The sequence below is a fragment of the Mixophyes fleayi genome, chromosome 2 (assembly GCF_038048845.1).
Source record: "Mixophyes fleayi isolate aMixFle1 chromosome 2, aMixFle1.hap1, whole genome shotgun sequence".
NCBI lineage: Eukaryota > Metazoa > Chordata > Amphibia > Anura > Limnodynastidae > Mixophyes > Mixophyes fleayi.
The window spans coordinates 14,801,209-14,815,263 of record NC_134403.1 but is presented as its reverse complement, the minus strand read 5'-3'; the positions used below and the strand labels follow the sequence as shown (position 1 = coordinate 14,815,263).

The 14,055-nt window shown below is 39.7% G+C and overlaps 1 protein-coding gene across 2 annotated transcripts; it reads left to right on the top strand.

The window, feature by feature from the left end:
• The first annotated feature begins 652 nt into the window (after positions 1-652).
• On the top strand, positions 653-13,224 carry LOC142140719 (P2Y purinoceptor 2-like). 2 transcript variants are annotated; one of them, XM_075198534.1, is made up of 3 exons: positions 653-759; positions 11,400-11,507; positions 11,983-13,224. In XM_075198534.1, exon 3 carries the CDS (start codon positions 11,995-11,997, stop codon positions 12,916-12,918), a length of 924 nt encoding a protein of 307 aa, XP_075054635.1. In that variant the 5' UTR covers positions 653-759; positions 11,400-11,507; positions 11,983-11,994; the 3' UTR covers positions 12,919-13,224. The 2 variants fall into 2 exon arrangements, with proteins under 2 accessions (XP_075054635.1, XP_075054636.1); XM_075198535.1 differs by lacking the exon at positions 653-759 and adding an exon at positions 7,998-9,134.
• Positions 13,225-14,055: the final 831 nt, after the last annotated feature.

The window sequence follows — 14,055 nt, the reverse complement described above, 5'->3', positions numbered from 1 at the left end:
AGGGATCATTAGAAAATAGACTGGAGACTGGAAATTAATGTCAATGCTATAAATAATAATATTGGAGCAAAAACAGCTTAACATGACATTATTTTACAGTTTTTTCACAATTTTTAATTAAATCCAGATCCAAAACCTTTCGCAATTTTTTGGCAAAACTGATAGCAAAGTCGAAACACGAACGCAGTTTAGAACTGACACCGTTTCCAAAACCGAAACACGAGGGTCAGAGCACATCTCTAATTTTTATTAAAAGTGTTCATGTCCCTTATATGTAACAAGCTGTCTATATCATACTTTCAGTTTTACTGACTTAGTGAATCCACTTTTAATCCTGTCTTTAATATTAGTATTTGCTGCCCAAAATAATGTGTCAACATTTGGCAACCAGGGAGTACATCATCAACCCATCAATTATCTCTGGAATGACAAGTGACTCTTTGTGTTTCACATACTGAAAACTCTGATCCTGATCTACTTGTAAAGTGTTTGCAGGCTGCGTTCCAAACGCCAAATCATAGGACAGATAGGACTCTGCAGGAGTCATTCACATTTCTACAGTGAAGCAATATAGATATTACACCATCAGTGGTGTCTGTGCACTTACTACAGTCAGAGAAATCCTCCAATAGAAACAGAAGGTGGAGCCTTAATCGGAGATTAAACTCACGATAAGGAATGATAAACGTCTCTGTTTGGACGCAATAAAACTTTGTTTGTGAAAGTTCAGTGCTCCTTAAAGTGGCTTTGGAATGGAAGGTAGGTCTCCTGAATTTACATTCTTAAACGATATGACATTGAGTATTTACTTATCTACTTTTATATCTTATATTTAATGTTCCCAGGTTCTGTATTGCAATCTTAGCAAATGACATAATGGATTTCAATATAAACTATCTTTGTTATAGAAATGTATAAGAATCCTGAAACCACAACAGATGTACTTTGTGTCTATTTCTGCAGCTAACAGCATTGAAGTGCGACTTACTCCTCATTATAATTCACAAAGTAGCTCTACTTCTGTATAAGACTTATTTAAAAGATTTGATAAATAGCACATATGTAAATAACTGGTTGGTATTGGATACAGCACCTTTCTGTACATTACACCGTGTTATCCAATAAGGCTTTAAGATTAGATGAGTGAATGTTTTTTATATTCACATAAACTATTCAGAAATGTATTACACATTTAATCAATGATCCCCAGCACGACAGAGATGTAACATGTTTAAACACACACAGAACAAGCCTCATGTTTCTTCAATCAGTGTTGCACGATGCTTGCAGGCTAATCCGGTTATGAAGTCAATTGTGTTTCCTAACAAGCGGCTGTTTTTCTGGTGAAGCTACAGTCATTATCGTCTGACTATTAGGCCGACCTTCCCTAAAATCTTTCAACATGTCTAAATTTCTTGTTTCACAACCCTATTGTCTAGTATTACACTATATATATGCACTGAAACATTTTAGTATTTCCCCCCAAAAAATGTTGTAATATGTGGTAGAAGAGGCTGAACTCCACTATCTTACGTTTTCCTTGTGTGTCATCACAGCCCTGTCTACTTAGAACATTGTTCAGAAGTTTCTCACTGCATGCTGACATATTTCTGAGAGCGTTTATCCCACAAATTTTAGTCAGTGACTCAGATCAATAAATAAACTGCAATTTTAGCAGATTTTATATATAGACCTCCTTTACTTGTTACATTTCACTAAAAAAATAGACCGAAAAAAATAATCTTCTAGCCTATGTTAAGCACAGCCCACATTGAGAAAACCGCCCCCAGTGAATAAAGGATGTAGATGTAGAACTGATTTATTTAAGTCTATATAAAACATTCGGTTATCACTACGCCAGCTAATCCTATCCATTTAATCTATTCTACAATAACAACAGGTACCTACCGTGTTACCAGAGACCTCACGCGCTCTTTGGATTTAAGGACACTTATGCCCATACTTGCCCACTCTCCCAGAATGTCCAGGAGACTCCCGAAGTCCGGATAGGACTCCTGGGAGAGCAGGAAAGCCAAAATGATGCTATTTGTGGCGAATTGCGTTATTTTGACCCTGCTACCGTGATGAAATTGTCATTTTGTCGCTGGGGGTGGTGCCAAAATGACACAGTTCACCCAGCCCCCTTCCGACCTCTTACCACGCTCCCACTATGGGATGTCCCGCAGGCCAACTATACAAAGCTGGCAACTATGCTTATCCCTTAGTCTAAAAAACACTAATTAGTCTCCATTAGAATATCATTGGCAAAGTCGGTGGGTGGGGAGTTTCAAGCAATACAAGCAAATACATATAGTGTAAGGTAACAGGATGGAATCATTAGTAACATGAGTTTATAAATAGTAACAGTAATAGTTATGATTTCAGTAGGAGTGTGCTGCTGGGTGTGGGACAGTCCTGTAAGAAGATCACGGGTGAGATATGCCAACACATGGCACAGACGAGATTACAGAGCAGCACTTCTAATGTACACATAGCTTTAAATATGTTCATTATCCCATTTAGACGTATGGCTAAATCTATGTTACAGACGTGAGAAAGGGTCCTGAAATAAGAGATGGTTTTTTGGAATGGAGTATTTATGTTTGAGACAGGACCCAGTTCGGGGAAAAATTAATAAAATAAACCTTTCATGGCTACAGCATAATTCAATATTTGCTTTTCACAATCACTATGTCGGCATACGAACTGTACCCAAGTCTGTCTGAATAATGTGTATCCAGTTAGTCCACAGAGGTGGACATGGAGCTGAAAATGGGGAGACATGTTAAGATCCAGCCATCGAGTTTAATAGTCAAGTTGGGGGGGGGGGGGGCTGTATTATATATGGACACACATGGGTGATTAAAATGGACAAATCTGAGTTTGGTTGTCAGGCAAAATGTCTGGATTCCACGGGGCTTCATCTCTGCCCATACAAGTATGGGCATTAAGTTAGTCAGTTAGGCTGGGTACACACTACAGAAAATTTCTCCTGATGCAATATCATTAACGATTTTACCGACAACTGAAAATCCTGATCAGCAGCCGATTCCTGTGTACACACTATACACGTTTTATACAATTTACCTTCAGATCTGTGATCTTCATCTGTCATAACCATCAGCTGAAGAGATGGTGACTCTGCACACTCCATAGAGATCTATGGACACTGCTGGTCCTGGGTGTGTACAGGATTGGAAAGACATCGGTCCATACCTGAGCGAGATTTATAATTCTGCTGAACAATGAAAGCAAACGATAGTCTGTGCTTTGGAACGACTATCGTTCACCATCTAAGTATACACACTAATACAATATCAGGCTGAACGGTCGTTTATCGGGTGATTGGCCTGATAATTGGCTGAAAACACTGTCGTGTGTACCCAGCCTTAGATGTTACATAACATAGTAACATAGTTGATGAGGTTGAAAAAAGACACCAGTCCATCAAGTTCAACCTATTTTGGATCTCCTGCGATCCTGCACTTATATTTGAAATTAATCCAGAGTAAGCAACCGCCAATCTGTTTCAATTTTGAAAATCCCCCCAGACTCAATATTGCAATCCAATTTTTACCCTATATCCACTACTATCCTTTATTTTAAATTAACGGTCATATCCCTGGATACACCTTTCCGCTAAAAATTTGTCTAACCCTTTCTTAAACATATCTATTGAATCTGCCATCACAACCTTCCCTGGCAATGAATTCCATATCTTGACTGCCCTTACTGTAAAGAACCCCTTCCTTCGCTGGTTGTGAAATTTCCTCTCCTCTAACCTTAGGGGATGACCACGTGTCCTGTGTATGGTCCTTGGGGTAAAAAGTTCCCATGAAAGCTCTCCGTATTGACCCCTAATGTATTTGTACATAGTAATCATATCTCCCCTTAGACGCCTCTTTTCTAAAGTAAACATGCCTAAAGTGGCTAACCTTTCCTCATAACTTAATGACTCCATACCCTTTATCAATTTTGTCGCCCTTCTCTGAACCCTTTCTAGTTCCAAATTATCTTTTTTATAGAGTGGTGCCCAGAACTGTACTGCATATTCAAGATGAGGTCTTACCAACGATTTATACAGTGGCAAAATTACACTGTCTTCCCTTGCATCTATGCCCCTTTTTATGCATGCCAATACTTTGTTTGCCCTTGCAGCTGCTGCTTGACATTGAGCACTATTGCTAAGTCTACTGTCTACGAGCACTCCCAAATCCTTTTCCATTATAGATTCTCCTAAATTAATTCCATTTAATTTATAGATTGCGTTCTTGTTTTTGATCCCTGAATGCATAACCTAACAGTTATCTGTGTTAAACCTCATATTCCATTTGGCCGCCCAATCCTCCAGTTTTTTTAAGTCCCTCTGTAGAGAAGCTACATCTTGCTCTGATTTTATTACCTTACAGAGTTTAGTGTCATCTGCAAAAATAGAAACTTTACTCTCTAAACCATCACCAAGGTCATTAATAAATATATTAAAAAGGAGTGGTCCCAGCACGGAACCTTGAGGTACTCCACTTAAGACTTTTGACCAATTAGAAAATGTTCCATTTATCACAACTCTCTGTTCCCTATCTCTAACCAGTTTTCGATCCAAGTACAAATTTTGATTCCTAGACCCAGTTCCCTTATTTTGTAAACCAACCTCTTGTGTGGCACTGTATCAAAGGCCTTTGCAAAATCTAAGTAGACCACATCTACTGTCCTGCCCTGGTCTAAGTTCCCACTAACTTCCTCGTAGAAACTAATTAGATTAGTTTGACATGACCTATCCCTCACAAATCCATGTTGATTCCCACTAATAATTTTATTGCGTACCAAGTAATCCTGAATACTGTCCCTTAAAATACCTTCCAGTAGTTTCCCCACTATTGATGTCAGGCTTACAGGTCTATAATTCTCTGGTTGTGATCTCGTCCCCTTTTTAAACAACGGCACCACATCTGCTATTCGCCAATCCCTTGGTACTGAGCCTGATGAGATTGAATCTCTGAAAATTAAGAATAGCGGTCTAGCTATTTCCGAGTTTAACTCCATAAGGACCCTTGGGTGTATGCCATCTGGACCTGGAGCTTTATTTATCTTAATATTCTTCAGTCGCCTTTGGACTTCTTCCTCTGACAACCAAGTATTAATTAATGGCATGGTTTCATTTTCATTTTTATGTATTACTCCTGCCATTTGTTCCTCTCTGGTAAATACTGAAGAAAAGAACGTGTTTAATACCTCTGCTTTTTCCTTAGTACCATTTATCAATTCACCCATCTCACTTCTTAGGGGTCCTATATTATCTTTTTTAATCCTTTTGCCATTTATATACTTAAGAAACGTTTTGGGGTTTGTCTTACTTTCTTTTGCAACGTGCCTTTCATTTTCTAATTTAGCCAATCTAATTTCCTTTTTGCATGTTTTATTACATTCCTTGTACCTATGGAAAGACTTCTCTGACCGTTCAGACTTAAACAATTTAAATGCCCGCTTCTTCCTTTGCATTTCTTCCCTTACCTTTTTATTTAGCCACATTGGTTTAGACTTAATTCTTTTACATTTATTTCCCATAGGAATGAACTTATACGTGTATGTTTCCAACAACATTTTAAAGACAGCCCACATTTCTTCCGTATTTTTTCCTGCAAAGGCTTTGTCCCAGTCTATGCTCTTTATAGACTCCTTTAGCATATTAAAATTTGCCTTTTTAAAGTTTAAAGTCCTAGTTGATTCCTTATACTGTTGTTTCTGGAAACTAATTTCAAATGAGACCATATTATGATCACTGTTTTCCAAGTGCTCCTTTACTTGAATATTTGATATTACGTCTACATTGTTTGTTATTACTAGGTCCAGTATAGTCCGGTTCCTAGTTGGTTCCTCTACTAATTGGGACATGTAATGGTCTTTTAGCGTGCTCAGAAACCTATTTCCCCTAGCTGTACCGCAGGTCTCAGTACTCCAATCTATGTCCGGATAATTAAAATCCCCCATAATTAAAATTTGACCTAGTTGTGTAGCCTTTTCAATTTGCTGTAGAAGTTGGGCTTCCTCAATCGTACTAATATCTGGCGGTTTATAGCATATCCCTATCAGAAACTTCTCTGAACTTTTTCCTCCGCTGGATATTTCCACCCACAATGCCTCTATATTATCACCAATATTCTCGTATATAACTTCCTGAACACTTGGTTTTAATTCTGGCTTAATATAAAGACATACTCCTTCTCCCCTTTTAAATAATAAAGCTGTTAATGCAGCTTTATTAAGGAATAGTTTGGAGATTCACCTGGTTTGAGGTCCACTGGATTTCCTGCAGACAAAGGAATATGTTTAAAAAAGGCGTTTAAAAAGTGCAGTATTTGAACCATAAGGCTCTAGATCATATAATAATAATGATTTGTTATTCATAACGGCAACATGTCCTGTAAAGTACATTTCACTCCTCCTCATTAATTTTCTCTGAAAATATTGTGACTCTGCACATTCTACAGAGTTCTGCCTGCACTCCTGGGGGTAAACGTATCACACCCCAGTTTTCTCGACTCGCGGGAGATCGGCGTCTACGCAGCTTAAATTTAAAGCGGCAATGCCTTGTAAAGGGAAACCTCCCTTTAAATTTAAGCTGCGTAGACGCTGATCTCCCGCGAGTTGAGAAAACCGGGGTATGATACATTTACCCCCAGGTGTGTTATCACTGAGAATTTGCCCAACATCGCACCATCGTTAATAGAGATTATTAGCCAGTTTATAAAATCAAATCAAACGATACAATGTGCTTTGGACAATAAAACATGATCGTGGCAGTGTACACACTAATACAATATTGGAACTAACGGTCGTTTATGGTGTAATTGGCAAAACCTCATCATCATCATCACCATTTATTTATATAGCGCCACTGATTCCACAGCGCTGTACAGAGAACTCATTCACATCTGTCCCTGCCCCATTGGAGCTTACAGTCTAAATTCCCTAATATAGACACACACACACAGACACAGACAGAGAGGGAGACAGACAGACAGACAGACTAGGGTCAATTTTGATAGTAGCCAATTAACCTACCAGTATGTTTTTGGAGTGTGGGAGGAAACTGGAGCACCCGGAGGAAACCCACGCAAACACAGGGAGAACATACAAACTCCACACAGATAAGGCTGTAGTTAGTACTCAGCCTTACTTGTTTTTTATTTAGAATCTTGCAACACTGATTTAATCCACCCACCAGCTTCCCATTGATTACAATATTCTGCAGAAAGTTGCAATGATAACATTTTTTATGTAGAAATGTCTGAGGCAATAGATGTGGTGATAGATGAGGTAATGCAGGTCCACCTTGTAAATGAGATTACTTAATGGTGGTCACTTTTATAAATACATATTTGATTGATTGATTTAATGAATAGATGTGCTTGCCAGCAAAAAGAGGTCTAGGGGTATATTTACTAAACTGCGGGTTTGAAAGAGTGGAGATGTTGCCTATAGCAACCAATCAGCTTCTAGCTGTTATTTGTTTAGTACATTCTACAACATGACAGCTAGAATCTGATTGGTTGCTATAGGCAACATCTCCACTTTTTCAAACTCGCAGTTTAGTAAATCTAGCCCTTAAACTCTTCATACGCTATATTGATTGATAGACCATCTCATATGCTATATTGATAGACCATTTCCCATGCTATATTAATAGACAGTCTCAAATGATATATGGATAGACCATCTCATATTGATTAATAGAATTTTGCAGTTTCATATGGCGACTTATAAAAAAAAAAATTCTATTCATTCTCTAAATTAAAAGAACATATATAAAATTACTTTAACTTGGTTCCTTTTTTATTTTGGTGGGAACACATGTTAAACCTGACAGTGATGACACTGTGTGTGACGCATGCAGCGTCCATCTATACTCATGTACCAGTATTAGACTGTGAGCTCTCTAATGAGCAGGTTCCTCTCTACCCTTTGTTTTCACGACTGCAAACCCTTGTATGTCTCTGTTGTTTGTATGTCCCTGTTTTATGTATGGTCTGTACACAGCTACGGAGCACTGTGGCGCCTGACAAATCAACAATAAAGCATACTTTCCCACTCTCCAGGAATGCCTGGGAGACTCCCGAATTCCGGGTAGGTCTTCAAGAGTCCCTGGAGAGCAGGACATTCTCCCGAATCCTGAAAGACTTGGGCCTCGATAACACGATACGCTTGAATCGCATCGTTCTGGCCCCGCCCCTCATGATGAAAGGACACAATTGTGCCACTTTGTCAATGGGGGTAAATGTCGCAATTTGCAGAGCTCCAACCCCCTTCGCTCTTGCAATTCACCTCCTCTCCAAGAGATCCCTAAAGTTGGCAAGTATGATATAATAGCAATAATAATATTATACTCAGGTGTCTGTATGCTAGTGGCAAAGAAGCAACAACAAAATGCACTACCGCTTGAATTTACCATACCAGGGCTCACTGGGGAGCCTTGGCGAACTCCCCCCCATCTAAACTAACTAAAACCTAATGCTGCCGATGAAAGGACCCCAGTGCCTAATGCACATGTACATTGTGATGGGACCCAGCACTGGACGAAGACAGACTTCTCCAGCAGCGATGGCCATTCTATAGAAACAGCTGTTTCCTCTAGATCTTTGGCTCATCGCAGTTTAGTAAATAGACCCATGGAAGTACTTAACTCTTATGATAATAAATATAGGCCAAAATGATATATAAACGATAGCAGGTGCCTTTCCCATGCTCTCCGCACGTCCTGGGATTTTCCCTCATTACAACTGACGAGATAAAAAACTTTGCACTAACTTCTGAGGTGTGAACTGTTTGGAGAAAATCTATGCATGTAAACATTGTGACACACTCAGCCATTCCTATAAATAACCTAAAAAATTGCAAAGTTTGTGTCATGTGACAGTGATAGACTCAGGGATAGATGACAATATAAATTACCCAGGTTAAAACGGTGTCACGGGCCTCCCCTGGAGACCAACCCCTGTAGGAGGGGAAAGGTGTAAAAATGTGTCTTTAAAGGATGAGAACACACAAGATATTGTCAGACTTTTGGGGAATCAATCAACATTGATAAGCTGTCCATCTTCTGAGACAATTTCTCTTGGCGCAGATTATACAACACATATGTAAGTTTATACTCTGAAACTTTCTCCTTTTTAATTTATATGTTTTGCTGTATGTTATGTGAACTTTTATTAATTGTTTTCATAATCTGTAAGCATTGTACTTTTTCTGTATATTAAATAAAAAATATAATAAGTGATTATTGCTCTAAACAATTTACTGTCTGTTTAGAAGAGGTTGTTTGCTTAGCTATGTTAACTCTTTAAATACCAGTGTGGGACGTGTTAACTCTTTAAGCTATCAGAGCGCAGAGTGTGCGCAATTGGGTAATTAAGCCATAGACTTTCTGCGGACCTTACACATAGATGGTGGCAGTAGAGGAGAGGTGTGGAAGTGTGTGCCTTTGTTGGGGAAGGGACCAGTTAGATCTGGAACCTTAGAGATAGGTGAGTGCAAGGTTGTGTGCTGGAATCCTGTCCCCTTACAGTAAACTTCCAAGTCACGAGTGTACAGATTGTGGTTCTTATTGCTTAAGCAGAGATCTGACAGCTTCTTACTGGTCTTCGCTGTTGTTTTGTGGCAGGGGGTGAAGCCATTTTTAGTTTCCCCTTCTATAGATCAGCTCTCTTTGAGACCCATTAAAGTACAAGGTAGAGCAATAACAACCGAGGAGAAGATATGATTTTGTCTCACAACGAGGAATAACTTTGAGTTCTATTTCAACTATAATCGGGCAAAACACAGAGTACAGAGCTAAAACTGATTGAATTGCTGAATTGTGATGAAATTCAGTTGTAGTTGCAGCAGTTTTGTGCGCAGCGGTGCACGCAGGGGGGGGTTTATGGTTCTCCAGAAACCCCTCCCCTCCGCGAACCAACGGTACTGTACAGCAGCCGCGGCGCTGTCAAAGAAGCGTTCGCGGCAGATCTGTATTGTAGTATAATACAGCACTGCCGCGGATGCTGCTTGACAGCGCCGCGGCTGCTGTGGAATTCAGACTCGCCGAAATGGAGCAATATTTTTTTTTTTTTCGGGGGGACGGAAACCCCCCTTCAAAATCCTGCGTTTGCCCCTGGTGTGTACCCCACAAACTGCGAATTCAGCCAAAATCGCCAAATGTCCAGAGCTTATCCTATCTAACTACACCCATGTGTCCCCAAATTGGACAGTGTTCAAACTGAGCAGTAGCGTTAGTGCCAGGACTGCTATCTGTGATAGGTGATGGGGGTATAGAATTTGATCGTTCAGGTCCCCTGCAATAGTGACAAACCAGTGTGCCCCCAAGTGCTGGGACTCTTCACGACCCTTCTAGACCCTAGGGATATAGTAATGAAGAAGTTTGAGGCAACTGGAGTGTCACAATTTGAAACCCCTGTGGTCCTAGTATAAAGGACACACCCTAAGACCCCCATCCAGTATACCTAAATAGTAAATAAAAATGAAACACAGATACAATTTATATTTAAACATATTTTTCTTTGTTCTTGGTACACTGATGTCCGTTAATAGATACATTTCTATTTACCTGTCTTAATTGATCGCCGTCCAACGGTTGCTAAAATTCTATATTACTGAACAGTGTCTTTGGCCAGCTATATTCTTATATACCCCTAGCTGATGTCAGGCTGTTATGATGCAATGTGTGACATTCTATCAAAAAGTGGGTGAGATTGGCATTTTGGTATGACATGCGAAAGATAGATGAGTGTAACATGGGACAGAATGGTGGATGTGGTAGCTATACCATCAGGTAGGAGTATTCAGATATATATATTCAGGTAAAGTTGTTCAGCCATGTATCTATATCATCCATCAGCAGAGTTGTTCAGCCACGTATCTATATCATCCATCAGCAGAATTGTTCAGCCAGGTATCTATACCATCCATCAGCAGGATTAGGGTTGTTCAGCCATGTATGATTATTGTCCATGAGCAGAACTGTTCAGCCACGTATCCATATCCTCCATCAGCCATGTTGTTCAGCCACGTATCTATATCATCCCTCAGCAGGGTTAGGGTTGTTCAGCCATGTATGTTTATCCTCCATGAGCAGTACTGTTCAGCCACGTATCCATATCATCCATCAGCATGGTTGTTCAGCCACGTATCTATATCATCCATCAGCAGAATTGTTCAGCCACGTATCTATATCATCCATCAGCAGGGTTGTTCACTGCAAGTCCCAGCATATTTCACAGTTCCTATAGTCCCACCGCTTACCTTCCGTTGCATTGGAGGGTGCACATTGTACAAGACAATAGTTACGCATTGACTGCAATAATGTTTTATGATCATTTTATAAACATATTTCTGTGCTTTTATTTCAGTTTGCAGTTTCCTCCTGTGGTAACCCATCTATCCAGCATTCTGCTCTTACAGGATGGACAGAAAGACATCGCAGCTGATATTTCCCCATCATATAAAGTGATATAAAGGTTAGTTACTGTGTATCCAGATTGTTGCTACTGTCGGCTTAACAATTAACTAGAACTCATCAGAAAATCTAAAAGTAACCTTTAAAAATCTATGTAAGATTTATATGAATGAAACCAGCAGAGACTGATCGCAACAGACCCTGCACTTATCCCCCTTGGTATATTTGGGAGGGTTACAGGAGCCTTTTATTCCATCCACCCAAACCTAAAACATTGTCCAAAATATGCAAAAAAATTAAACTTATAAAATAAAACACAAAAAACGTGTTATAACAACCTGTTCGCACGTTACAGCTTGTGCATTTATTGTACAACATAACTTGTAATTTATAACATAAAGGTTACTGTGTACAGTTGCTATTTATATACTTGTGTACATTATATGAATGCTGGGTATGCTTTAAAAGTTTAATGTGATACTGAGTACTAATGCATATTTTTTATATAGAATTAAATGTCTTCCTCCTCGTTTCAGTCACTTCTCCCCATGGACAATGCTACTGAGAATGGGAATTCGCCCTACAGATGTATATTTGAAGAAGATTTCAAGTACATCCTCCTGCCCGTCTCCTATGGAATTGTCTTTACCTTCGGATTCGTCCTCAACGTTCTTGCCCTCTACATCTTCATATTCCGGATCCGGCCATGGAAAGTGGTCAACATTTTCATGTTCAACCTGGCGCTGTCGGACTTTCTGTACGTCCTGTCGCTGCCGCTGCTGGCCTATTATTACTCAAAGGCTAACGATTGGCCCTTCACCGAACCCTTGTGCAAGCTAGTCCGTTTCCTCTTCTACACCAGCCTGTATTGCAGCATACTGTTCTTACTCTGCATCAGTATTTACCGCTTCCTGGCTGTCTGTTACCCCATGCACTTTCTGCGTTGGGGTCAGGTCCGTTACGCCAGGATAGCTTCTGTTTGTATTTGGGCCACCATCATCATCATGCAGTCTCCAACGCTCTATTTTGTATCCACTAGCTTTATCGACAACAGCACTGTCTGCCACGACACCTCGAACGATGACTTGTTTGACCAGTTTGTCGTCTACAGCACGGTGAACCTCACTTTGCTCTTCTGCATTCCCTTCGCCATCATCCTCGTCTGCAATTGCTACATGATTTATATACTTGTAAAGCCAACCGCATCCGCCTCTCGGACATCGGAGTCCAAGAGGAAGTCGATCAAGATCATCATCACGGTTCTGATGGTCTTTATAATCTGCTTTTTGCCCTTTCATGTCACCCGGACCCTGTACTACTACTTCCGCAAGGTGGACCTTGCACCTTGCGCCACTTTAGATGCCGTGAATGCCGCCTACAAGTCAACACGACCTCTGGCCAGCGTCAATAGTTGTATTGACCCAGTATTGTACTTTTTGGTGTGGAGGTTCAGGATACACACGAACAGATGAAGAGAGTGGTGGGATTTGTAAAGACTTTGCCTTGGTGACCATCATCATCATCATCGTTTATTTATAAGCTGCCAAAAGTTCATTATTCTGTTATCTATCAATGTGACCATTTGACATGTCTTAGAAGAACACGTTATTTGTAAAAAATAATCAATGCCACCTGCTGGCTGGATGTGGTATTGCAGTTATTTATCTCAATTTTGTTTTAAACATAATATCCTGTGAATTGTTTCCTATCAGTTCAGTGATTCAGTAAATGGTCATACTTAAAGGTGGCATTTACTGCAAATAAAAGTCTTAAATGTATACTTTAATTGGTCATCGGACTTTTATGTCATTAGCTCTCCTGTATGATTTCTCAGAACTTACTTAGAATACTTAGAACTTAATTCATTAAGTTCTATGTATATAATAACTGTATAAACAGTAATTAATGCAATAATGTAAACACTTTCTGGTTTTGCTCTTGCTTTCATAAAAACGTGCAAGCACTTTCAAAATGTGCGGGGGAAAAAAATAATACTAAAACTTAGAAAACAGAAGTGTCTGTAGATGCCTTTGGTATGGGTAATAAATTCTAACCAGGGGTTAGATGTATCAAACTTTCTAAAAATGAAAAATGGTGGTGTTGCCCATAGCAACACCACCAGTACATTTTCTGGAATGTACTAGATAAATGATAGCTAGAATCTGATTGGTTGCTAAGGGCAACACCTCCACTTTTCCTTCTTAGAAGGTTTGATACATTAGTTGACAGGAAGTGGGGCATAGTCCGGCCATCCGCATTGCGATACTGCGCATGCGCGGACCGGAGGTTCGACTTTCACGCCATTCTTCCAAGACCATTGGTGGAGTTAGACGCTTCTGTACTAGCTACGTATTTTCAGTGTCTCCGATATTATAAACAGATGACCGGAGGCTTATATCTCATGAAAAATCTTTCCCTAAAGCTGTTAGACAACAATTAATAGTGTTCTGCGCAAATGAGCAGTGTGTCAAAGTGCTTCTAACATCTGCATACAGATACTGCATAAGCCTGTCTGTATATATAAGTGTATACCTGTTTGCTGATTGACTTTATAACTAGGAGCATCTGCATATACCATCTGCTACAGGTCTGTAATAAAACCAATATCC